The 26,731-nt window shown below is 41.6% G+C and overlaps 1 protein-coding gene across 5 annotated transcripts in view; it reads left to right on the top strand.

Annotated features, from left to right (window-relative positions):
• The first annotated feature begins 6,564 nt into the window (after nt 1–6,564).
• Nucleotides 6,565–26,731, top strand: part of CMKLR2 (chemerin chemokine-like receptor 2) — a 56,187-nt gene continuing 36,020 nt past the window's right edge. The window contains exons 1-2 of one of the 5 annotated variants that reach the window (XM_061382472.1): nt 6,565–6,772; nt 10,908–11,058. In XM_061382472.1, coding sequence (XP_061238456.1) covers nt 10,937–11,058 — 122 coding nt within the window. In that variant the 5' untranslated portion in view covers nt 6,565–6,772; nt 10,908–10,936. Of the gene's footprint in view, nt 6,773–10,719; nt 11,059–26,731 lie in introns of those variants that run through there. The other 4 variants (XM_061382463.1, XM_061382511.1, XM_061382491.1 and 1 more) reach the window with 4 other exon arrangements.

Genomic DNA, 26,731 nt, shown 5'->3' with positions numbered 1-26,731 from the left:
CACCTTGCTATGTCCTCAAAGGCAGAAAGGGCAAGAAAGGCATTTCTCTGTACCTCTCTTATAAGAGCACTAATCCTACCCATGAGGGCTCCGCTTCCTTACCTAACCATCCCCTAAAGGCCCCCTCTCCTAATACTATCTTAGTGTATGAGTTTTGGGGGGACACATTCAGACCAAAGCACTTACTAAACAATTCTTATCTACCACACATTTTCTAGTTAAATTTCCTCAATGTATTATCTTCCAAAGCACAATCACTGGGACTTCCCTGGGGTCTAGTGCCTAAGACTCTGTGCTCCCAATTCAGGGACCCTGGGGTTCGATCCCTGGTCAGGGAACTAGATCCCACATGCTGCAGCCAGGACTTAGCACAGCCAAATAAATAAATAAATATTGTTTTTTTAAAGCACAATCACTCACCTTTTTTTTGGCCTAGTCACTTCTCCTTAACTTACTGCTCTTTGTTAAAATGATATATAACTTCCAGGCCTAACTACTTCAGGCTTTCATTTCTTTTCTGTGAGGTCCTTGTGTGCATGAGAAATAACCTTTCCTCCTATTAATATATCTTTTGGCAGTTTAACTCACAGGCCTCACTAAGAAACCTAAGAGGGTAGAGAAAAGTTTTTCCTCTGTAACATTATCTTGGTGGTCCCTGTGTGGATGGCAATGGTGTACTAGTACATTGACACCTGGAACAGACTGGTTTTTAGTAATCTCCTCCTCAATATCTCTTGGGAGAAGTGGAGAGTCTCTCTGTCTCTTGTTTATCCTTATACAGCTAAGAAGATTTTTTATTTAACTTAGTCCTTAACAAGTTTTAAAAAGGAGCTTCTGTGAAAGCTCAATTGGTAAAGAATCTGCCTGTAGTTCAAGAGACCCCTGTTCAATTCCTGGGTCGGGAAGATCCCCTGGAGAAGGGATAGGCTACCTACTCCAGTATTCTTGGGCTTCTTTGTGGCTCAGCTGGTAAAGAATCCTTCTGCAGTGTGGGAGACCTGGGTTCGATCCCTGGGTTGGGAAAATTCCCTGGGTAAGGGAAAGGCTACTCCACTCCAGTATTCTGGCCTGGAGAATTCCGTGACTGTACAGTGCATGGGCTCGCAAAGAGTCGGACACGACTGAGTGACTTTCACTTTCACTTCACTTTCCCAGGCACCACTAGTGGTAAAGAACCTGCCTGACAATGCAGGAGATATGCGACGTGGGTTCCATCTCCAGGTCGGGAAGATCCCCTGGAGCAGGAAATGTCAACCCACTCCAGTATTCTTGCCTGGTGAATTCCATAGACAGAGAAACCTGGCAGGCTACAGTCCATAGGGTCACAAAGAGTCATACATGACTGAGCAACTAACACACACACACCCCCCTCAATATGACCAAATAATTTCCAGCAATGTCATGAAATGAAACAAAAAGAAATCTAGGTAGTGAGAATTTTTATTTACTCAACTTTGGCTATATAATTATGCCAGGAAACAAAGTGAGAAATAAATACATAGTTGTAACACAAAAGGAGAAAAATTGAACTGTTTCTTCAACAGTTTTTAATATCTAACAATTTGACTGTAGATCCTTTGTTTACAGTCTGATGTAATAATGAAAGTGAAAGTCGCTCAGTCCTGTCTGACTCTTTTCGACCCCATAGACTATACAGTCATGGAATTCTCCAGGCCAGAATACTGGAGTGGGGTAATTCTTTCTCTTCCCCAGGGAATCTTCCCAACCCAGGGATCGAACCCAGGTCTCCCACACTGCAGATGGATTCTTTACCAGCTGGTAAAGGAAGCCCAAGAATACTGGAGTAGGTAGCCTATCCCTTCTCCAGGGGATCTTCCGGACATAGGAATTGAACTGGGGTCTCCTGCATTGCAGGTGGATTCTTTACCAACTGAGCTGTCAGGGAACCCCCAATGTAATATTTTCTGCAAATAATTGTCCAGTGACACGGCTCAGGATACATCACCCCAAAGTGTGGCACATTCCCATATTGAATATTTTGAGCTGAAGGAATTTAAGAAACAGGTTGTCCTTCTGAGCTGCTCCCAAGGCATGAAACCATCATGTGCGTGGTCCCCTTCCTATACTGATGAAAGGGGCATTCTCATCTCTAAGACACCAGGAAATCTGAACAGATGGGACTTGCTGTTTCCCCCAATTTACTGCACTTAGTTCATACTCCTTCTGTCCCATCTAATTTTCTCAAGACTGGGCTGTTCATCAAACCAAGCGTAAAAACACTCAGGTTCAACTGCTTCCTCAGGCCTTCATTTTCTTATGAAGTCTCTCAAGTCATGTAAAACTAAAATTATGTATATTTGTATGTTTTTTGTTGTTAATCTGTCTTTTGTTAGAGGGACCTCTTTTGATGGATGGGGTGAAAGATTCTTTTCCTGCCCTACATCAACAATTAATAGCTTAATTTTAATAAAACTGATATGTCTACTGAAGATACAATTTAGGCAACTTTTTTCTGAATAAGTTTATTTATTTATTTCATTTTTGGCTGTGCTGGGTCTTGTTGCTGCACAAGTCCTTTCTGTAGTTATGGCCTGTGGGAGTGCTTTGTTGCAGTGTTCTGGCTTCTCATTGCGGTGGCTTGTCTCAAAGCCCGGGCTCTAGGGCACGTGGGCTCAGTAGTTGTGGCACTCAGGCTTGGCTGTCCCTCCAGGAATCCTCCTGGATCAGGGATCCAGTAGGTGTCCCCTGCATTGAGAGGCAGATTCTTAACCATGCGACCATCAGGGAAGTCCTAGGCAACTATTCAGTCACATCACTGCTATGCATGCTTTTACTTCTTGAATCGGTCTTTTTTTGTTTTTTGTTTTTTTTTAAATATTTGCTTGCAGTTTATTTTGGTTTTTCTAAATAGACATTCACATCTGTAAACAATAGGATGTTGGTTTCAGCCCCAACCCCCGATTCCTTACAAGTCTTTGTTCTCACACATTGGCTAGAACTGCCATTTGCTGTTGTTAGTCGCTAAGCCGTGTCCGGCCCTGTTGTACTCCATGGACTATTGCACACTAGACTCCCCATGGGATTTCCCAAGCAAAGGTACTGGAGTGGGTTGCCATTTCCTTCTCCTTGTTGTTTTTTTTAAGATTTATTTAGTTAGTTCGTTTTGGCTGTGCTGGTAGTTCATTGCTGTGCGCAGGCTTTCTGTAGTTGCGGAAAGTGGGTCTCTTCCCTGGTTGCGGTTCTTAGGCTTCTCATTGCAGTGGATTCTCTTATTGTGGGGCATGGGCCCCTAGAGTACAATGGCTTCAGTATTTGCAGCACATGGGCTTGGTATCTGTGGCCCATGGGCTTAGTTGTCCCTCAGCATGTGGGTTCTTCCCGGACCAGGGATCGTACTCATGTCTCCTGCCCTGGCAGGTGGATTCTTTACCACTGAGCCACTAGGGAAGCCCAAATCAGTCATTTTAAAACAAACAATTTTCTTGAATTATTTTCAATTTTTAAAAAAGTATTCAAATTCAGTAAAAAAATAAATTATCTCTGGACTAAAATTTACATTTGCCAAAAACAAAAAATACCATAGCTTGCAGTCCCCCCTTGGTTTTACCAATGTATGTTTTAAATATAACTAAAAATTCCAAGTGGTTTCATGGAATAAAGAATTTGAAATAGACTGCCCTTTGTTCATTGCCTTTTGATGATATATAAGCACATATACATAAACACATTGTCTATTAAAGAATAAAAAGGAGTACATCAAGGCTGTATTATTATCACCCTGCTTATTTAACTTCTATGCAGAGTACATCATGAGAAGCGCTGGGCTGGAAGAAGCACAAGCTGGAATCAAGATTGCTGGGAGAAATATCAATAACCTCAGATATGCAGATGACACCACCCTTATGGCAGAAAGTGAAGAGGAACTAAAAAGCCTCTTGATGAAAGTGAAAGAGGAGAGTGAAAAAGTTGGCTTAAAGCTCAACATTCAGAAAACGAAGATCATGGCATCTGGTCCCATCACTTCATGGCAAACACATGGGGAAACAGTGGAAACAGTATTAGACTTTATTTTTTGGGGCTCCAAAATCACTGCAGATGGTGATTGCAGCCATGAAATTAAAAGATGGTTCCTCCTTGGAAGGAAAGTTATGACCAACTTAGATAGCATATTAAAAAGCAGAGACATTACTTTGCCAACAAAGGTCCATCTAGTCAAGGCTATGGTTTTTCCAGTGGTCATGTATGGATGTGAGAGTTGGACTATAAAGAAAGCTGAGTGCCGAAGAATTGATGCTTTTAAACTGTGGTGTTGGAGAAGACTCTTGAGAGTCCCTTGGACTGCAAAAAAATCCAACCAGTCCATCCTAAAGGAGATCAGTCCTGGATGTTCATTGGAAGGACTGATGTTGAAGCTGAAACTCCAACACTTTGGCCACCTCATGCGAAGAGTTGACTCATTGGAAAAGACCCTGATGCTGGGACAGATAGGGGGCAGGAGGAGAAGGGGACGACAGAGGATGAGATGGCTGGATGGCATCACCGACTCAATGGACATGAGTTTGGGTAAACTCCGGGAGTTGGTGATGGACAGGGGGGCCTGGGATGCTGCGATTCATGGGGTTGCAAAGAGTTGGACACGACTGAGTGACTGCACTAAACTGAACTGAACAGAAATTAAAATAAGAATAAGCAGCTTTCATATAAAGCTATGCTAAGTCACTTCAGTCGTGTCTGACTCTGTGTGACCCCATAGATGGCAGCCCACCAGGCCCCCCGGTCCCTGGGTTTCTCCAGGCAAGAACACTGGAGTGGGTTGCCATTTCCTTCTCCAATGCATGAAAGTAAAAAGTGAAAGTGAAGTCGCTCAGTCGTGTCCGACTCTTTGCGACCCCATGGACTGCAGCCCACCAGGCTCCTCTGCCCATGGGATTTTTCAGGCAAGAGTACTGGAGTGGGGTGCCATTGCCTTCTCCGTCATATAAAGCACATTGCCTATTAAAAAATAAGGCAATGTATATGTAATAAAAAATATGTATATGTAATTAAAAGTCAGAATAATTGTTGCTGGAAAGAGGACACTTTGCAGAGCCCAAGAGTGGGCTCATGTCTAGCACTCGAATGAATTGTCCAAGGAGGCACATGTGCTGACAAAGCAAGAGACTTTAACGGGAAGGGGTGCCTGGGCAGAGAGCAGCAGGGTAAGGACACCCAGGAGAACTGCTCTGCCACCTGGCTTGCAGTCTTGGGTTTCATGGTGGTGGGGGTTAGTTTCCAGGTTGTCTCTGGCCAATCATTCTGACTCAGGGTGCTTCTTGGTGGCTTGTGCATTGCTCAGTCAAGATGGATTCCAACAAGAAGGATTCTGGGGTTGGTAGGACATATGGACTGGCCTCCCCTCTCTCCTTCTGACCTTTGCCAAATTCTTCTGGTTGGTGGTTGCTTGTAAGTTCTGCTTTCCTTACCAGGAATTCCTGTTGTAAGGTAACTCATGCAAGTCATTACTATTGTTCCTGGCCAGGGTAGACAATTTCTGTCAGTGGTTCCACTAATATAATATCAGCAATTTTCTAGAACTTAAAGGTATTTTGAGGCGGGGAGGGTTTCATCACCTGCTTAGAATTTCTGGCACACAGTGATCACAAAAAGCAGAAGGGCTTTAGTTGGTTTTATTATTGGGTTGAAATTCTCTAAAGACAGCACTCCATTATTGCCTACATAGGGGCAGGTTGCCCCCACTGCTCTTCCTTTGCACCTACCGCTAGTTAAGCTAGTTAAAGCTGGTTTCATTGATTTAATCATATTTTATAATGCAGTCTGGTTTTAGGAGGGAAGCTTTGGGGATTCATATTTTTAAAATGACCAAACCTAAAATTCCTTATGCAATAAAAACGATTGCCCAATGACTTATCTTTCTGTGTACGCAATTGTCCTAAATTGAAGAAACTCAACAGGAAAAGAATTGGGAAAGAACATGAGGTTGCAAGCCCAAACTCCTAGAAGGTCCACATGAACATTGTCTGTGAGTCAGAAGGCAGGGGAGAAAGGTATAGAATGAATAGAAATGCCCGGCTGCAAGTTGCGGGTGACACTGGGAGCAGCTCCTATTCAGCCTTCCTCAACTGTATCCTTGTGGGACACAGGCCCATAGTTACCAACCTCTGGCAATTTTTTTTCATGAGGAGCTGACAATCTGATGTCTTTGTGATATCCCTTGATTTTTAAATGATGGAAATTAATTCAAACTCTAGAAAAACACTGCGACGCAAACAAAATAGGTCCTCAGCTGCAGTTCACCCGCAGGCTACAAAATTCCTAATAAAAATGCAAGTAGTGATTGAATCAGTTACAGAAGTTGAGAAAATACAATTTATTTTCTGATCCTTTCCTTTCCCCAAATGTGACATCTTAGAAAAATCCAGCTACACTTATATCACATCCATAATCTGCAGTTTAACGAGAAAAGAAGCATAATTACAGTAAATAGTTGGGAGTGGCCTGAAGCCCCAGAGTCCTCCTTTCTCTTGAGTCAGGGCCAAGGATGGTGTCACCCAGATGCCTGTGGACTAAGTGATATACACCAAATTTATTTAACTACTGACAACCACTTTTTTTTTTCTTTGTAGGGCAATGAGTTAAAAGATTATTTACCTCCCTTGGTTACAAAAAGAAGAAATATTTCTTTCAAGACTCTGGGTAGCTGCGGCCAGTTCTTCCAGAGAAATTCTTTACCTCAAAGATTCAGAGCACGGAGCCTGGAAGCCTTGGCCCACCGGACTCCTTGCCGCTGCACTGCATGGGCACCTTCTGAGGGGTGAGTGTTTGCTTGGCCCTCCAAAGGTTTCAGGCTCAGAACCTCTGAGATAGGTAGTTAAGAACAGCATTCTAAGTCTCAGTATGTAGATTTCATTTGAGCTGGCATTTGGCATATTAAAAGAGGTTTTTTTCAAGTAAAAGACAACAATAGAAGTTGTTCCACTCATTTCCGCAGGTAATTAGAGCTTTGTATATCTTAATTAAAAAGCTATATTTTAATTCCTTTGACAGATTTACTAAGTATCCTCAGGCTAGGTTCCTGCAGGGATTGTACAAAATTTAAAGCAAGAATTTGAAGCTGGCTTTGTCTTCTGTGGCTGTTAAGAATTGTCTGGTTTAAGTGCATGGAAGCGGCCCTATATGGCCACATGGGCATGGCTCCTTGCTGTGACCTCCCAAAGAACTGAGTCTGCCATTTAAATCCCAAGGAAAAGCTCACTGTTAACCCACTAAAGGCCCCCAGGTATAATCTCTGACTCTGCCTACCCCAAAGAAACAGGCCTACGAAGGGCATTTACACAAGGAGATAGTCATCTCCCTGTATGACAAGAGGAAAAAAACTCAAAAGAAGTGAGGTTTTTGCCTTTTTCACAGATCAGTTTCTTTTAAAAGAAAATATCCATCTTATCACATTGTCTCTTTCCCAGAGGTTATGTTCTGGGCCAATTTTTTTTTTTTCTTTTTACAAACAACAACAAAAATATTAGAAATGGTCAGTAACAAAACCCACTGTGATCTATTGTGTTTTCTCAAATGTCTATTTCTGAAATTTCTATCATCAGAGTATTTAGGTGTTTGAGGTAAATTTGCTATTTTATCATCATACAAGAAAGGAAAAGAATAAAGATATTCTTGATCATTGCAAGATATGGGAGACCAAGTTCAGTTCAGTTCAGTTCAGTCACTCAGTCATGTCTGACTCTTTGCGACCCCGTGGACTGCAACATGCCAGGCCTCCCTGTCCATCACCAACTCCCAGAGTCTACTCAAATTTATGTCCATTGAGTTGGTGATGCCATCAAACCATCTCATCCTCTGCAGAGACCAAGTTACTTATCCCAATTTTTTCTGGAGGGGTTGGAGTAAGGAGAAGGGACAGTCATCTTAAAAGCACCCAGTCCATTCTAACCACTAGAACCTTACTTAATACAAAGTTTCTCTTTTAAAACGTACTCTCTTCAAAAGACTGATTTTCTAAGAGTGAAATTTCAAGTATCAGTGGAGAAAAACTATTTTTAAAGAATGATCCCATTCCTCAAAAATAGTATGATAGAGGCACTGTGTATCTTCCCTCTGAGCCCAGCTGGCCCTTTAGACCTGCTTATACACACCCACCCCTCTAGAAAGACCCCTTGAAACCCTGACCACAGCAGGTTTCAGAGAACTTGCACTGATTTAGAAAATGCTGGAACTGTCCTGAAAGTCTTTTATTTGGCAGAAGTTATTCCTGCCCCTTCCTCCTAGTCACTTGATTCTGGAAACACCTTTTCTCATAGAGCTAAGTGTCTTAATGTTACTGAGTCCAAGCTCACTCTCCGGACTGCACTAGAGGCCAATAAATCTGAGGGACGAAGTGTTGAGGCTGACTGAGAAAATGGCTGACTAATGTCTCAAAATAACTATCTTGTTGGGGCCTGGATGCCAGGTTCCTTTATGGATCAGGGATGGGGGGAGGCCAGGAAACAAAGTGAAAAGACCGTTTGACTCTGGCAATTATCTCCTAGAATGGCAAGCCTCAGGCAGGGGGATATGTTAGTTTCCTTTACTTACAGTCTTTCATTGGTGGGCTGGGTCAGATAATCTCCCTGTGAGCTAAACAAAGGCACTTTAAAAGGGTCAGGCAGAGGGGGCAGGGCTCTCTGAGGCAGGCCATTATGTTTGATTATAATAATAGAAACGGCAAAAACAGGGTTAAAGTCAGAGAAACAGATCCCGCAGGGAGTCAAAAATTAACCCTTCCCAGTTACATTAAGAGCTTGGCATTTGGAATCAGAATGCCTGGGACAGAACTCCAACTCTGCAATTCACAGATCCCCAATGACCTGACTCATCAGCTTAACCAATGCAGGTAAGCTAATGTCTCGTATACATGAGCACTTCAGTTTTAACTACTTTTGAATAAAAGATCAAATATAAGGCAAGCCTTAGGACTTTGAAGCAGAGCTCCTCAGACACAGAGCATAGAGTATAGGGCTGATTAGGATAGAGATTTTATTTACTATCCTTGACTTGGGGGGACCAATTTCAAAGCTAAGTAAGCATCTGTCACAACTTTGTTGTTTTAGGTGGTAACTAAAACAGAAAACTAAAAAGGCTGATCCTTTCCTGGGTTTCAGTGTGATTACTGTGCTGGGAGCACAGTAAATGCTTGTGAAATGTCATTTCTTTTGTCTTTTTTGCTACCTGATGCTTCACACTCCACTACTAGAAAATAAATCTAAAGCCATGTAAAGTAACCAAAACTTCCTGAAAAAGCTTCTTCTAAAAAAGTGTCTTTTATGGATGAAATTGTGCTTTTGTGTGATTATGGAAGACAACATATAACTCAGTAAATACGAATATAGCTGATGCCAAGGGGTAGGAATTAGTGAATGGATATCACATCCATCAGGTATCACCTCCTTCAGTGATAACTTGTCAGATAACATTGACAAGTAATATGCCAAGATTATTAATAGTGATATTTCTGTGGAATCAAGGACTGGGGGCAAACATGGAAGAGTGTACATCCCCAGGGGGCTGAGGGACATGTGTAGTTTGAGAAATCCTACCCACTCTATCCCCCAGTGTTATCCCAGTCTGCCCCCACCCCACTCTCACCAACCCCCGCCCCCCAACAGAGGATTATTGTTTTCGATTTTCTGGACTTCATCTTGTAGAGGGGGAAAATAATTTTCCTTCAACCTTTCATTATACTTGGCTAAATCCGCCACTGCAAATAAAAGATTAACAGGGGGAAATTTTAATTATGTACACACAGAAACCCCACTGAAAAGAAGATTGAAGATAATATTCCATCCTGAACTAAGGAAAAGGATGGGGTCTGAGGCTTAAAGGTGGGGGAAGGCAATTCACAGACTGGTGAAAACAGAAATTGTTTGGTAAACTGAGGTGGCTAGGTCCAGAAGTTAAGTCTCAAAAGAAAAAGGAATCACTGTCTTCCTGATACTGGCCCCCTTTCTAATGTAAATTTCCTTTACAAATGTAAGATTTCCCTTACAAATGGTTAACTTCTACTCAGTTTTCGGAGCTTTTCCTGAGCTTGAAGTTCCTTAAAATAAAACTCTCAAAGTAATTCTTAGTCTTCAACAAGGCACCTTTCAGGGTGACCCATTCTCCTAAGCCCTCAGAACTCACAGCAATCAGACACAAATTGTGTTTTCTGGCCTCTCACACCTCACAGTGTTCAATTAGCTTGGCTAAGGTTTTAAGACCTAGTAATGTTCACATGGACAAGCTGATGTTTGACCTTAAAGAAAATCGAGTTAGCTCTACAGATGGACAAGCTAATTGCATCAGGGCTGGCTTCCTAGTGTGAAGTATCAGCCTCCACACTTCTCATTCTCTGAGTCCTTCAGGTACACAGACTTGCCCTCATCTGCCCTCATCACAGATGAAATGAGAGATAAGAATCGGATCTTTAATTTCTCCAAAACCTGGAAAACTCTCTCTCAACCCACCTCAATAAAGAAATAAAAATTAAAATATTAATTCATACTTAACTATTGTGTGATTCTGATTCCTCCCACTGAAACCCAGGAAATAAAATCTCTTTCCTAATGAGCCGTGGGTACATTTGAAGAGCTCTACTTAGATTCTGTGGTTCTTTTCATGCCAACGTTGGAATGAACTTTAAATTGATTCGTAAGCCAAAGCCCATCCAAACAAAGGAGGGATTGGTGCCTCCCCCTTTGGAAGCTGGTTTCCAGCTTGAGGCGCTGCAGCCAACAGCAATGATCTTTCAGGGAACAAACCTCTGATACACATGTGTCCATGCTGAGCAGAAGAATTAATCTGTGCAGTGTGTTCACTGCTTACTTTTCTCCTGGAATACATGATGAATTTTTATGGAGGGTAGAGGAGGAAGGGAAAAACCACATTCAAGCGAAACCCTACATCATTCTCCTCTACAGTGTCATTTCAAAAGCCAGATAAAAGCCGAATGAGGAGGCTGGGGAAAGTGTCCAACGTAGCTGTTCTGAAAACCACTCTCCATTTCATTCTGGAGCAGGGAAGTTACACCCAGACATCACAAAAGCTTCTCTCCTCACAGAAAATTAACTGGTAAGTGCTTTCTTGTTTTCCTCACACTGACACGTTTGCAGCTGACCTGATGAGGATGCCTGCAGATGATTTATTTACAAAGCAGTATTTGGACTAACTACCAGCTGGCAAAAAACAAAAAGGAAAAGGACTCCTGATAGCTTATGAAACACTCTCTGTGCAAATTCATATTTTTGGTCCTGTCAAAAGTGTTTAGGAAAAGTGTAACTGGGTTTGCAACAGCTGTGATTAAATCTGAAACACTGAGAGAACAGGACTAGGTTGCTGGGGTGGGATGGGGGAATTGGGAAGGCGCAATGAAGAACTTTCAGTCATTTCATCAGCTTTTACCTAGAAAATGACAGCTCATAAATGCAGTTATGACTCAGAAATGTCTAACATCATTAGTGGAAAGCTCACTGTAGTGAAATCGAGTAGGAGGAAATGGTGCTCTGAGATGAAAACTGATTTTGCCCTCTTTTGATTACATGGTAGGAACAAAGTTCTAAATTGAGTTGTAACGTGGCTTGGTTTTCTCCTTTTTGAGATGAATAGCATTCGGTTCTTCAATACCAACATTTCTTTTTTGCTGCTGCGTTTTTGAAATCTCATTATCAATTGCCTGTTAGAGGATTTGGTATCTGAGCTCATCTAACGCAGGACGAAGGGAAGTATGTGGGAGAAAAGGTTGGGCTAACCCTGGGTGGTCAGATAACTGTGTTCACCAATTGCTCTTTGTCAATAGTTTATTCTTTTCCCCTAAATGAAACTAATGAAAACCAAATGAAAATTTGATAATAGAACTTTCACCATCAGTTACTCTCTTAAGCTGGCCATTCTTCCTTCAAACAAACTCATTTGCCCAAGCTTTCACCAACTTGTTGGTAAATTAATCCACTAGTTTGTTTTGTGAAAAAGCCAACAGACATCTCAAATTACCTAGTTCAAGTAATTTCTCTTTTTGTATAAAACTCATCACGTTTGCACTTCTTCCAGACACTGAATGATTTTTGTTTTTTCACAGATATTATTTATGATTTTACCTAAAATTTAAGTTCTTTAGTTTATAAAGAATGTCATACCTTTTCTGTGTTACTTTACTACTAACTGTCGTCTCCCTGAGAGACAGTTATTTAACCCAACATTCCCCTCTCAAAGGCTACAGCAGTTGAAGCTAACTTACAGAAGTAATTCTGAAATAAGAAAAGTCTTGTGCTCAAAGACTTTTTTTCTGAATAGTTTACAAAAAGCAATCTAAATATCCAGCAGTAGAAAGCTGCTTAAGAGGTGGGTGGGAGGGAGGGGATCTCACTCACACACACACACACACACACACACACACCTGATTCACGTTGTTATTCAGCAGAAACTAATACAACATTGTAAAGCAATTGTACTCCAATCATTAAGAAAATAAAGCTAGTTAACCTTATATATTATTTCAGTGAAATGTTTAAGTCATTAGGCAATAATAGTTTGGAGGAATATGTTGCATCATGGACAAGTGCTCATAATACTGACAGTGACTGTGATTATGTAAAAAGGTAAATGGAAATGAAAGAATTGAAGAAAAACACACAAAATTGAAAACAACTGTGTTAAGCTAATGGTGAACTGATGATTTATCAGGGAAGAAAACTTTTCCTCTACCCTCTTAAATTCAGTTTCTGAAGGCTTATGAATTAAACTAATAAATGACAGATGATGGACTTCACATAAAAATGTCACTCAAAGGGAGGGCTGGAACTGGGGCCTGGTCCCTGGTGGCTCAGACGGTAAAGCGTCTGTCTACAATGCGGGAGACCCGGGTTCAATCCCTGGGTTGGGAAGATCCCCTGGAGAAGGAAATGGTAATCCACTCCAGTACTATAGCCTGGAAAATCTCATGAACAGAGGAGCCTGGTAGGCTACAGTCCATGGTATCGCAAAGAGTTGGACACGAATGAGCGATTTCACTTCACACCATCTTAAAGGGAAGGGAGGAGAAAGAAGGACAGTTACAGGAATACAAGTGACTTCTTAAATATCTAAATAAGGAAGGAGGAGGTGGAGAAAGGGCACTTATGGGAAAACAAATGACTTTTGAGGAACATAAACAGGCCTTTAGGAGAATAGATGGGCAGCAGGATAGTTTGCGTGACATTGTTTGGATCTGTTGTGGAGACTTCTCGCCCATGGAGGTTAAGAGTCGACCTTTCCTTGCTGCTCCTGGGGAGGGGGTTTACGACAACTGAGTTCTTTTGGGACCTCACACGCCCTCTGTTCAAGATAATTTTTATGCCACAGTGGCACATGCTGGACCCCTTCAGGTGATATATATATCCTTTCTCTTTCCCCAAACTTTCTCTCTAATAGTCCATTATTTGTATAATTTTAAAATTTTATAATATTGAGAATTCCCATCTATTTTTTTCTTCAGGTCTTTAACCTGAAGATCTGAAAGTTAAACCCTTCAGTCTGGTGGAGGCTCTTCCATTCTAATTCATCCAGTTTCTTTGGTGACATTAACTTGAACAAAGGTTTCTGCCTCATGAGACGTCTTTTGAAAAATGTTCTGAAGTATAGTTGACTACCAACGTTGTGTTTAATTTCTGCTGTACAGCAGTGACTCAGTTATACACACACATATATATATATATTCTTTTTCATGCTCTTTCCAGCATGTTTTATCACAGCATATTGAATGCAGTTCCCTGTGCTGTAGAACAAGTAAGACCTTGTTTTATTCATCCTATGTGTAATAGTTTGCATCTACTAATCCCAAACTCCCAATCCTTCCTTCCCCCACTCCTACTGCCTCACAAATCTTCTAATGAAAGTAGCAAAAGCCAAGACCACAATAAAAACTGATAGTATAAAAATTTTAAAGATAGAAAAAAAGCAAAACTAGCTAAATGCAGATAAATAACACAGCATCCTCTTAAATTGGACAATTTCTAAACATTCCCCAAATCTATGGCTGCATAGCATTGTTAAACTTGCTATTTTGAAATTGTCTGTCACCCCAGATTTTAATCCCAGCTTTGTCTCTAATTTGTTTTTGTGACTTGAGGCTGAGCAAACTTCCTGGAACTCAGTTTCCTTTAGTCTTAAATAAACTGATGGGCTAGGTTCCTTCGAGCCCTCCAGTCTCACCTCTTACCCTTTTTCCAAACTCTGCTTATTAAGTCATTGTTCAATGTGATATATATAATGGGGTCCTTGCACACACAGTGGATACCTAATATTTGGTGAAACAAATTTTTTATTCAGATTCTATGTTTTCATATTCTTCAATTATCATAATATGTACTGATTATTCCATGATACTCAAATAAGATGAAAAATTCTCTTCATTGTTAAAGAAAATAGTGTCAGTAGAAAAAAAGTAAACATGAATCAGGCACAAGCTTTTTGCTAGGAATTATGCAGTCCTTCCTTCAGCCTGGGCTTTCCTGGTAGCTCAGCTGGTAAAGAATCTGCCTACAATGCAAGAGACCCTGGTTCGATTCCTGGGTCAGGAAGATCCTCTGGAGAAGGAATAGGCTACCCACTCCAGTATTCTTAGGGCTTCCCTGGTAGCTCAGCTAGCTGGTAAAGAATCTGCCTGCAATGCGGGAGACCTGGGTTCAATCCCTGGGTTGGGAAGATCCCCTGGAGAAGGGAAAGGCTACCCACTCCATTATTCTGGCCTGGAGAATTCCATGACTGTATAGTCCATGGGGTTGCAAAGAGTCAGACATGACTGAGCGACCTTCACTCACTGAGGTATAGTGTTTAAATTGAAGACGGAAGTAGAGTAGAAAAAGAATTCAGACCCCTCAACAGAGAAGGCAATGGCACCGCATTCCAGTACTCTTGCCTGGAAAATCCCATGGACGGAGGAGCCTGGTAGGCTGCAGTCCATGGGGTCGCTAAGAGTCGGACACGACTGAGCGACTTCACTTTCACTTTTCACTTTCATGCATTGGAGAAGGAAATGGCAACCCACTTCAGTGTTCTTGCCTGGAGAATCCCAGGGACAGGGGAGCCTGCTGGGCTGCCGTCTAAGGGGTCACACAGAATCGGACACGACTGAAATGACTTAGCAGCAGCAGCAATGGTTTAGGAGGACTTTTTTTCGAACACCAAAAAAGAGAGACCTTACTGGTATTGCTGGCAAGAATGCAACCACTAGATGACAACATTCAAGAAAGTAATTTATTTAATGAAGTTCAGCATATAAAGAGTTAAATAAAAAGAAGTCATAATCTCTCAGGAATCATGAAGAAGCAAAGCTTATTCTATGACCTTTAAAAGGCCTCAAGGGTTACTCTCTGAAGTTCTACTTTGGTATTTCTTCTTATGCAAGAAACAAACAAAAAGAAGTTAAATTTAAGAACTGTCCATGGTCACCCAGGCCATCATTTAGTATAATAACCAAATCATTTGGGTGTTAGAGAGGTGGAAACTTCCCTTCTTACTTTCAAAGGTGTTTGGCTGGTGTAATAATCAAATAAAACTGATTAACAAGAGAAAAACTAATTTCATGTGTACGGGAGTCCATATATGAAATTCAAAGCAGTAACCAAGGCAAGCAGCTTGTATACCTTTTAGACGAAGAATAAATTCGTGAAGAATCAATAGGACAAAGAAGTTTGGATTTGGAGTAGTGAATTAGTGAAGAAGTAACAAGTTTTGTTTATAATGTCTTCTTGGCCCCAAATTCCCTATTTCTGGTGATAAAGATGCTTTCTACTCTCCTGATATAGGGAGGCTACCTTTCACATAGGAGGGTTATTTCCTGCTTTGGGGACGAAGAAGGGTCAGGGTATCCTTCTTGTACCAGCTCTTTCTCACATAACTTTAACTTGGAATAATCTATATGCCAAAGTAGCATATTTGAGGGTGGCATATTCTGACCCACTTCAGTACAGTTCCTCCATTTTTAAATGCTTTATACAGTTGCATATAACAGACTCCAACATTCAACAAAAAGTCATCGTTATAAACAGAATAATTACTGAAGTGTTTGAGGAACACTACGGGGTGCATCGGAGAAGGCAATGGCACCCCACTCCAGTGTTCTTGCCTGGAAAATCCCATGGATGGAGGAGCCTGGTGGGCTGCAGTCCATGGGATCTCGAAGAGTCAGACACGACTGAATGACTTCACTTTCACTTTTCACTTTCATGCATTGGAGAAGGAAATGGCAACCCACTCTAGTGTTCTTGACTGGAGAGTCCCAGGGACGGCGGGGCCTGGTGGGCTGCCGTCTATGGGGTCCCACAGAGTCAGACATGACTGAAGTGACTTAACAGCAGCAGCAGCAGGGGATGCATCAGGGCTTGGGATAAAGGCAGAGTTAATACTAGAAGGATAGGGCTTTATGAAGAAGGACTTTTGCATGGACTATGCAACCTGGCAGCTCAGAAAAGAGAGAATCCAAGTCAAGTCTAACAATATGTGCTGGGTTGAATTTTCATAAGGACCTAAGGGCATGAAATATAATTTGTATGTGAAATTAGATCACTAGACCTAGTAGAAAGTGCTTATAGATATGACATCCTTAATTTTCATGAATCTTTCTCTTTGGCAGTTAATGATAAACCTCTGTTTCAGTGGAAAACATATGGTAATGGTGCATTCCACTTATTGTGTAACTAAAGAGTTGACATGGATTTTTTTTAATGAGGTACCATTTAAAAGTGCTGTTATTTGTCCTTGATGATTTCTGACCTAATAAAATGGCAATGTCATATGCTTCAACATAAAATATGGATTATTAATTTAATAAAATAGAAAGATATATCTATATTATTTATTTTATTGCATAAATATTTGTTTGGTTTGTATATTTTATTTATACACATTATATAGTTAACTATGTCTAACACTAAAACTATACTCAACATACTATAGTTTTGAGAATGGAGAAAACACTTCCTCCTTCATTCACTAAACTTTTATTGAGTACCTACTATGTTTCCTGCACTCTCTGTTCTGTATTTGAGACACACAAACGAGTAAAGCTTTGTCTTTATCTTTATCACCTTGCCCTTGACACTTTCAACATTTAGCAAGGGAGATAAACACACCAACAGGTGGTTACTGCAGAGAGCATGTGTACAAGGATTAAGAAGGAAGTCCCTGAAGTCAGACCCAGAAGTCTTGTCTGGGCTTCACCACTTTTGTTAATTGCCCAACCTTCCTTATCCTCATAGAAATAATAATAGTACTTCACAGGGTTGTTGTGAGAATGAAATGTGAAAATGCAGTTGCTTAGTGTTGTAGTACACATAACAAGTACTCAGGAGATGTTACCCTATTACTATAGTGTGTTAAATGGTGTCGTATAATTAGGTCCTGTCGTATAATGTCGTATGCTTCGTTTGCTTCATTTTGAATGTAGTTAGGTAGACTGTTCTTAATTATAAGCCATACATTATTGGATGTAATTTGCTCCTGATAATAGTTTATTTATTTATTTATTTATTTTCTGATAATAGTTTAGAGAAAAATCTCATCATCTTTCCCTGTAAGTGGGACTTGTTTTCATTCAAGAATCCTGATCTAATTAAGTGGCCGGACAGATTTAAAACATCTCTAATCATCATTCTTTTAACACCTTTAATAAGAAAGAGGACCTGAGAACAAAAACTAATGGATTTGATGGTAATTAAGAGCTGAAATTTCCTTCTCAAACTCACCTTTGCCTTTCAAGCAAATATAAATGTTAGTTGTTGCCAAGATGCCCATGACCGTGAATGCCTTTTCTCAAAACCCACCAAATATGGGACTACCTTGGCGGTCCAGTGGTTAAGAATGCACCTCACAATGCATGGGGTGTGGATTCCATCCCTGATTGGGAAACTAAGATTCCACGTGCCACAGGGCAACTAAACCAGTGTGGCACAGCTACTGAGCCCGCATACTGCAACAAAAGATCCCAGGTGATGCAAACAGACTCAATGCAGCCAAGTAAATAAATATTTTTTTTAAAAAACCCCACTGAATAGTTTTACTGCCAGCCAATAAATATTTGTGCATGTGCTCTCAGTTCGACTCTTTGTAGCCCTCCAGGTTCCTCTGTCCATGGAATTTTTCAGGCAAGAATACTGGGCGGCTGCTGCTGCTGCTGCTGCTAAGTCGCGTCAGTCGTGTCCGACTCTGTGCCATCCCATAGACGCCAGCCCACCAGGCTCCCTGTCCCTGGGATTCTCCAGGCAAGAACACTGGAGTGGGTTGCCATTTCCTTCTCCAATGCGTGAAACTGAAAAGTGAAAGTGAAGTCGCTCTGTCGTGTCTGACTCCTAGCGACCCCACGGACTGCAGCCTACCAGGCTCCTCCGTTCATGGGATTTTCCAGGCAAGAGTACTGGAGTGGAGTGCCATTGCCTTCTCCGAGAGTACTGGGCTGGGTTGCCATTTTCCTACGTCGGGATCTTCCTGATCCAGGGATCGAACCCGCATCTCTTGTGTGTACTGGATGGGCAGGCAGATTCTTTACCACTGGCGCCACCTGGGGAGCAAAGGGAGTATGAAGGAAGTATCTGGGCGTATGAAGGGAAGCGAAGCAACAGTCTGGTGGAGGAGAGAGATTCATCAAACAAACATTCAAATATATAAAAATTCTAAAGGAAGAGTGTAGAGCAGGGACCCTGATTTAAGTTGAGGGATAGACTTGTGGAGATCAGGAAAGAATTCACTTAGGAAAGTAATATCTAAAAACATAGCTTACCCTTTAGAAGAACTGATGATTTTCTCCTTAATTCCAAACCACCAGCAAGTTCAGGAAATGAGTTTAGTCAAATCAATTGTTTGGTTACTTTATGGGAAATACTAAGTCTATAGAAATTGTTTATTGTATTACTCAAATGTATGCTGCTGCTGCTGCTGCTAAGTCGCTTCAGTCGTGTCCGACTCTGTGCGACCCCATAGAGGGCAGCCCACCAGGCTTCCCCGTCCCTGGGATTCTCCAGGCAAGAACACTGGAGTGGGTTGCTATTTCCTTCTCCAGTGCATGAAAGTGAAAAGTGAAAGTGAAATCGCTCAGTCGTGTCCAACTCCAGCAATCCCATGGACTGCAGCCTACCAGGCTCCTCCGTCCATGGGATTTTCCAGGCAAAAGTGCTGGAGTGGGGTGCCATTGCCTTCTCCGACTCAAATGTATAGATAATACTAAATGTGACTCTTCTTTTGATTGTCATTCTGCCCCATATGGGCTTTTATTTCATTAATTATTCAAAATAAGGCCATTCACCTCTAGGGTAATTCTATCATTATCAACACACTCAGACACAAAATGTATATTTAATTCAGTTGTTTACATTGAATAACCAAGAAGATGGAAAATTTTGAAGATAGTAAAATGACTAAATTCTTCCTTGTTTGGGAGAGGTACCTTGCTCTGGGATGGTATAAGGAGGCATTTCTCCTTGGTTTGCTTTTTGATTTCTAAGAGATTGAATAGGGAAGGAGGAACTTCAGAACATGCCTAACACGGTTTATCTCTTAGGAGGGATCATAATATACCAAACACTATTTAAAAGTGTATTTTCATATCTCCTTACAAATGTATTCTATCCCCCAGAACATAGGAGCAGGTGGAGGAAATGATTGTGAAGAGTATCTCTTCATTTTAACTTTCTATTAGATTATTTATAAGAATATTCACACTCATTTATTTCAGTCTTAATTAAACAAAAGCTTGATTTGTTAAAAACTAGGTCTATTTTCAAACCTTGTCAAATGGAATTTGTACTGAGTACACTTCAATAATTTTCTAAAAAGACAACTTCTTCCTTTTTACACTTTTCTCAAGCAGTCAGTAAATAACTCATTCATCAAACGTAAGAGAGTGCCCAAACAGGATTTCTTTGGAAAAGCTCATTTTTTTTGTGTTTTTTTGTAGGGCTTTTTTTATTTTTGCTTAGTCAGACAGTTGATGTATTTTCTAACCAGTTGGATCGCAGCAAGTCACAGAGATTTCAGCAAGAAGCCCAGTTTACTTCATTCCCATCTTCATCACAAGAAATGAACTCGATCTACATAAATCATTTGACATAAAATAAATAAACTCCTTTAAATGGAATATTATCACAGGATCAAAATGTTCCCCTTTGGAAAGGAAGGAATGAGTGTAATGTAGCTTTACTGTCCCAGCAAGAAACCATTATTTTGTTGCTCCCGTGGTATCTTTCAACTAATGTTTTCTTTCAGGATGAAGCACAAATCCAGAATGTTATCTAAACTAATTACAAATAATATCATCAAATGGGCTCTCTGATTAGAACCAGTGATCATTAAACTAGCTGGAAGCCCAAGAATGTGCTACCTTTCAACAAAACCATATGTTAGTTTTGTGAATTATTTCATAGTACACCCTAATAAAAAAGCACTAATAAAGTAAGATATAAAAATGATATTGCATATTTCCTGAGCTCTTACTATGATCCAGGCACTGTGCTAGGCACTTATATACATTATCCTGTGTAATTCTTACAACAACCCTAGAGTGGTTTGCTGATGGTGTTCCTCCCCAGATCACAGATGAAGAAACTAAAATTTAGTTCAGTTCAGTTCAGTGGTTCACTCATGTCTGACTCTTTGTGGCCCCCTTGGACTGTAGCACACCAGCCTTCCCTGTCCATCACTAATTCCCAGAACTTGCTCAAATTCATGTCCATTGAGTCAGTCATGCCATCCAACCATCTCCTCCTCTGTCATCCCCTTCTCCTGCCTTCAAACTTTCCCAGAATCAGGGTCTTTTCCAGTGAGTCAGTTCTTCTCATAAGGTGGCCAAAGTATTGGAGCTTCAGCTTCAGCATCAGTCCTTCCAATGAATAATCAGGACTGATTTCCTTTAAGATTGACTGGTTTGATCTCCCTGTAGTCGAAGGGACTCTCAAGAGTTTTCTCCAGCACCACAGTTTGAAAGCATCAATTCTTCAGTGCTCAGCTTTCTTTATGGCCCAACTCTCACATCCATACATGCTACTGGAAAAATCATAGCTTTGACTAGACGGACCTTTGTTGGGAAAGTAATGTCTCTGCTTTTTAATATGCTGTCTAGGTTGGTCATAGCTTTTCTTCCAAGGAGCAAGCATCTTTTAAGTTCATGGCTGCAGTCACCATCAGCAGTGATTTTGGAGCACCCCCCAAAATAAAGTCTGTCGCTGCTTCCAATGTTTCCCCATCTATTTGCCATGAAGTGATGGGTCTGGGTGCCATGATCTTCGTTTTTCAAATATTGAGTTGTAAGCCAGCTTTTTCACTCCCTTTCACTTTCATTAAGAGGCTCTTTAGTTCCTCTTCGCTTTCTGCCATAAGGGTGGTATCATCTGCTTATCTGAGGTTATTGATATTTCTTCTGGCAGTCTTGATTCCCCCTTGTGCTTCATCCAGCCTGGCATTTCACATGATGTACTCTGCATATAGGTTAGATAAGCAGGATGACAGTATACAGCCTTGACCTACTCCTTTCCCGATTTGGAACCAGTCTGTTGTTCCACGTCTGGCTCTAACTGTTGCTTCTTGGCCTGCATACAGATATCTCAGGGGGGCAGGTCAGGTGGTCTGGTATTCCCATCTCTTTAATAATTTTCCACAGTTTGTTGTGATCCTCACAATCAAAGGCTTTAGTGAAGTCAATGAAGCAGAAGTAGATGTTTGTAATAAAAAATATGGTACCTGTGACCACTGTTATTGATTTGCTGATGTAGAGGAGGAAAAAAGAAAAACATCCTTCTTCCTCTTCTTCTAGATTCTCAGCTGGAGCACCTATAAAAAATACAAGTTAATAGGAGGAAAGCATTCAGATTTTTAAATATAAGTTTAAATAAGAGCCTTTACATAAGAGCCTTCATAAGGAAATGAAGACCTAAGGAAATAGTTAAGTTTGAGTGTTTTTATGCATACTAGGTTTGATGAAAAGTGAAGAGTCATTGAGAAATGTCATAGAACAAAATGAATGTGAACTAAGAGTGGTAAATTGGGGGAAACTTAGCAAGGCTGTTCATTCAGATTCCACTCAGCATCCTTCCTTCTTTGGAGATAAAGATGTTCCTTTCCCTAGGGCATAAGGAGGGCACCTTTCACTTGAGGATCTCATGCCTGACTCAGGGGAGGGTCAGAAACCCTTCTTGCACCTGTTGTTTCTCATACTCCTTCAGCTTAAACTATTGCATATGCCACGGTGCCATTATTTGGGGCTAGCAGTGGAACATCATCAGTATCTATGTTGGATTGAGGGGGGAAATGTGAAGTAGTACCTACAATAACAAAATAGGAAATAGAAGTACACTATTAACAGAGAGAAGACTGGAGATAGAAGTAATAGAAGGCTATGTATCCGACACTGAGCTTCACTCCATTGCCAAGTTTTTCTCCTCACAACTCCCTGATACAATAGATATTATATTATCCCTATTTTTACAGATGGAGAAATTGCTGCTTAGAGCTTTTGACTGACTTTCCAAGGCCACACAGGTGAGAGATAGAGAGATAGCAGTGGGTGGTAGCGAGAATTCAGATCTTAGTTCTCTGCCCAGGAACTGGACCTGGGATGAAAATCAGGAATCCCAGCCACTAGTTCACCAGGGGCTAGAGGCTAGAAGCAAAATTCCCCTGGCCCTTGCCCCCATTGAAAAGTGCATTTCTCAAGGAGGCAAAAACTGTAGAAACAGGTACAACGTTTATTTTTAGAAATATAGCACACCAAGTGGGAGAGGACACAGAGAAATAGTTTGTTTCATTAAGACAGAAGCAAGACAGAGATACACACCAGGAGAGAAAGGGTGTGAGCATCCTGGCTGATGAGGAGAAGTGTGGTAAAGAGGTGGTTAAATCATTTACGTAGGGCAGTTCTGGGTCTTTGTTTACCTTTGGCCAATTATCTGTCTTCTCTCACCCACTATCTGTCCTAGGACCCTCTCCGACATGCATGTGCAACTTTTTCCCAAGATGGATTCCAACCCAGGGGCCTATGGAGGGACCTTGGCATCACCTATGCTGGGGTGGTGCCACCTCCTTTTTGACCCCTAAGGAGACTTTCTACACATGTGCAGTGACTCCCTTGGCCCAAGAATGGGAAATACGTGACCTCTTGATCTTTTATTCCAACGGGGTTTAGCCTCTCTCTGTCCCTGCCATAACCATTATCTTAAACTGTCCATAGGAGGCAAAGTCCAGCTGTTATTTGCATTTCAAGATGGAAGTAAATATCTAGCCCAGAGCCCACCTGCATCCTTGCTTAGAATTGTAAAATGTAGGCTGGCTGTAAATGCCTAGCCTGGAGCCCATCTATTTCCTGCCTCCAAAGTGGCACTGCAGTTAGAAGCCAAGGTCTGCCTGACTCCAGGGCTTTCATTCCTACCTACCATAAAATGTGGCCCAGAAAGAATTCTGATTGTTTCTGGATTACATCAAAGCACATGGTGCGGAGGGACTGGTAGGGAAGAAGGTAGTTTACCCAGGGTAACAAGACAGAAAGACAGGAGGGAAGACTGGAGAAGGGGATGTAGAAGTAAAAGTCAGCTTTACATAAACACCCTAATGGGTTTAGTTATCTCAGGGAATAGCTAGGGCAGGGCAGGTCTCTCGGCTGATCTCATAGAACTGAAATTTCTTGGGTGGCCACTGGGACTTCTCTTCATCCTGCTTTGGTGAGGCAAATGGTGTATCCTCAGGATGAGGAAGGCATCCTGTGTACTCCAGCTGCAGCGCTGACCAGGCAAAGTGCCATGTCTAGCCAATTATTTTGAAGTTTGGAGGTGGCTGGAACACTGGCTTGGTTCCCTTTCTCTGAGTAGTGGCTGAAGGGATTAAGAGGCCTCAGTCTGACTGCAAAAAAAGAGAAAAAGCAAGAGAGATAAAACGAAAGCTGTACATATTTGAATGCTGTGTTAATGTCCTGGCTGTGTAAAACAATTGTACTAAGCTTCCAACAGTCATATCAAGGGCCTGGCTTTAACATACCGTTCTTAAAGAGAGCAGATAGGAATGAAGAGTGAAGGGAAAAGAGTTTGAGATCCCTAAATTTAGGAAGAATTTGCTTCAGCAGTGTAACCTTGTGGTGGTATCAGGATTTTCTCTCCTTCAGCCCTCCCTGCTTGCCTGGTATTGGAGTTCAACCAAGCCCTCGCCCCCACCTCACCCCTTCCTCTAAATGAGCCCTAATGTTCCCTTCCTCTAAATGTGTCCCCCTGCCCTAATGTTTAGTGGTATCGTTACCCTAGGAGTAGAAGGTAAATTTAGATTTTGGAAATTCGTGGCCAGAAAGAAACTTTATAGACACTTTTTAAAACACCTTACCACATCCCTACCTCTCTCTTCCTACTTCCATTTGTCCTCCCAAGGTTAGACTAATACTGTTGGAAGAAAGACCTATTAAAAGACCTGATTTTATTTTTTAAAACAGGTAAATCATGACCCACATACAAATATAAAGTTAACCTGTTTCAAAGGCTTTACTTAACTCATTAATTAATGATACAATCAGTTAAATGGGTTAAAAGGAGAATTCAAAGTCTCACACATGTATAGTATAGACCATCAGGACTGTTGAAATGGATTTATAAACAGTTGCAAAACTGGTCAATATTTATAGGACAATAATTGATTGCATCTCACTAGACACAATTCATTTGTATTTCTCTGGAGGAGATTATTTGCATTTTGAAAAGTTGTCTGTAACTTTCATGATTGTAAAATACACGAAAGACAATCACAAGCAGAGAAAACTTGAAATAGAACTCCACCATAAGTCATATTTTTCAGGATGTCTATATATCATAAATCGTGTCTGACAGTGTACCTCTGTATTAAGACCACTTGTACTTACTGATTTTATCTCCAATGTTCCACCTCAGTATGTCAAGAAGTTGAGGATTATGGTCCTTTTTGAGCAGTATAAGATATCACTTTGAAAACACTTTAGATAATTTGCTGATCTTATTTAAAAGGATAATTTTAGGTTGGTGGTTTTGGTTACTAAGTTGTGTCCAACTCTTGCGACCCCATGGACTGTAGCCCGCCAGGCTCCTCTGTCCATGGGATTCTCCAGGCGAGAATACTGGAGTGGGCTGCCATTTTTAGGTTACTCCATGTAAAATAACTAATTACAAATTTAAACAAATTATTTTGGATAAAAGTTGCCTAGGGAGCAAGCAGCTTTTTAGATTTGAAAATGAGAAGGTGGATGCTGGACAGGAAAAATTGAAGTCTCCCACTCCAGTGTTCTTGCCTGGAGAATCCCAGGGACGGCAGAGCCTGGTGGGCTGCAGTCTCTGGGCTCGCACAGAGTCGGACACGACTGAGCGACTTAGCAGCAGCAGCAGCAGTGATACTTCACTTGACGTTCTCTGTTTCTAAACTGGAAGTAGAAATAGTAAGGCTAGAAGAGCAGACTATAAAGCGTGCCCTGAAACAACCGCAGTGTATGCTTCTGGGGGACACTTTAGCCCCTGTTAGCCACCAGCGCTATCAGCCCCAGTGGTCTGCAAGGAAGTCATGATCCTGAGAAAGCGTTTGTTTCAGGGTTAACACTTCCGCCCAGGCCCAGGTGGGGAAACATCCAAATAGGACAAAGCGGATCCCCCCGGCAGCTGCGCCCTTTTTCCACATCTGTTTAGTTTCCTCTTGGTTCTTGCTCCAGTCCTGATTTCTGCATTCTGATTCCTGACTGTTCAGTTTCCTGCAGCGTTATTCATTTCTGGTCTCGTTGAGTATTGACCATTTGTTAATAAATAAGCTATACATGCTTTGATGTGTTGGCTTCATATAGCTTCCTGTGTGGAGCATTGGTTTTCCTAGTTTCAAGTCAGCTCGAAATTGTGTGGTGGTGGGTCCTCTCCTCCTAAGCCCTTAGTTGCCATTGCCCTTTTTTCCTCAAGGTCACCCTCTACCTGAGCACCCTAATAGGTTTGCATTCAAAAGGCTCTCTGCTGCCCCCTCCAGGAACCCAGAAGCACTACCTCAAACTGCTTCTCAACTCAGCTTCACCCAGATTAACTACTTGGCTGTTGAAATAATCACAGAATTCCGAGTCTCTCAATTTACAGTAAGAAAGAAAAAGTAAGCAAAAACAGTAAAACGAAGTTCTTTGTTGGCCATAATGATAGGAGCTGATGTGTAATAGAACTATTCATCTATACCGAAATTCCCAGGAGGCGCTAGTGATGAAGAACCCGCCTGCCAATGCAGGAGACATAAGAGATAGGGGTTCAATCCCTAGGTCGGGAAAATCCCCTGGAGAAGGGAATGGCAACCTAATCCAGTATTCTTGCCTGGAGGATCCCATGGACAGAGGAGCCAAGGATCAACCACAGGCCCTGGTCAGTGAGAGCACAGAGTCCTAACCACTGGCCCTTCCCTGCCGCGTTTGCTTTTACTATACTGTATGTTTGTGTATGGAGAAGGCAATGGCACCCCACTCCAGTACTCTTGCCTGGAAAATCCCATGGATGGAAGAGCCTGGTAGGCTGAAGTCCATGGGGTCGCTAAGAGTCGGACACGACTGAGCGACTTCACTTTCACTTTTCACTTTCATGCACTGGAGAAGGAAATGGCAACCCACTCCAGTGTTCTTGCCTGGAGAATCACAGGGACGGCGGGGCCTGGTGGGCTGCTGTCTATGGGGTCGCACAGAGTCGGACACAACTGAAGCGATTTAGCAGCATGTATGTGTATATGTTGTTTTTCTGAATTGCTTGAGAGGAAGTTGCATACATTATAT

This window comes from Bos javanicus, chromosome 2, assembly GCF_032452875.1.
Source record: "Bos javanicus breed banteng chromosome 2, ARS-OSU_banteng_1.0, whole genome shotgun sequence".
In the NCBI taxonomy this organism is placed as follows: Eukaryota; Metazoa; Chordata; class Mammalia; order Artiodactyla; family Bovidae; genus Bos; species Bos javanicus.
This window is presented reverse-complemented; position numbering and strand designations above follow the sequence as displayed.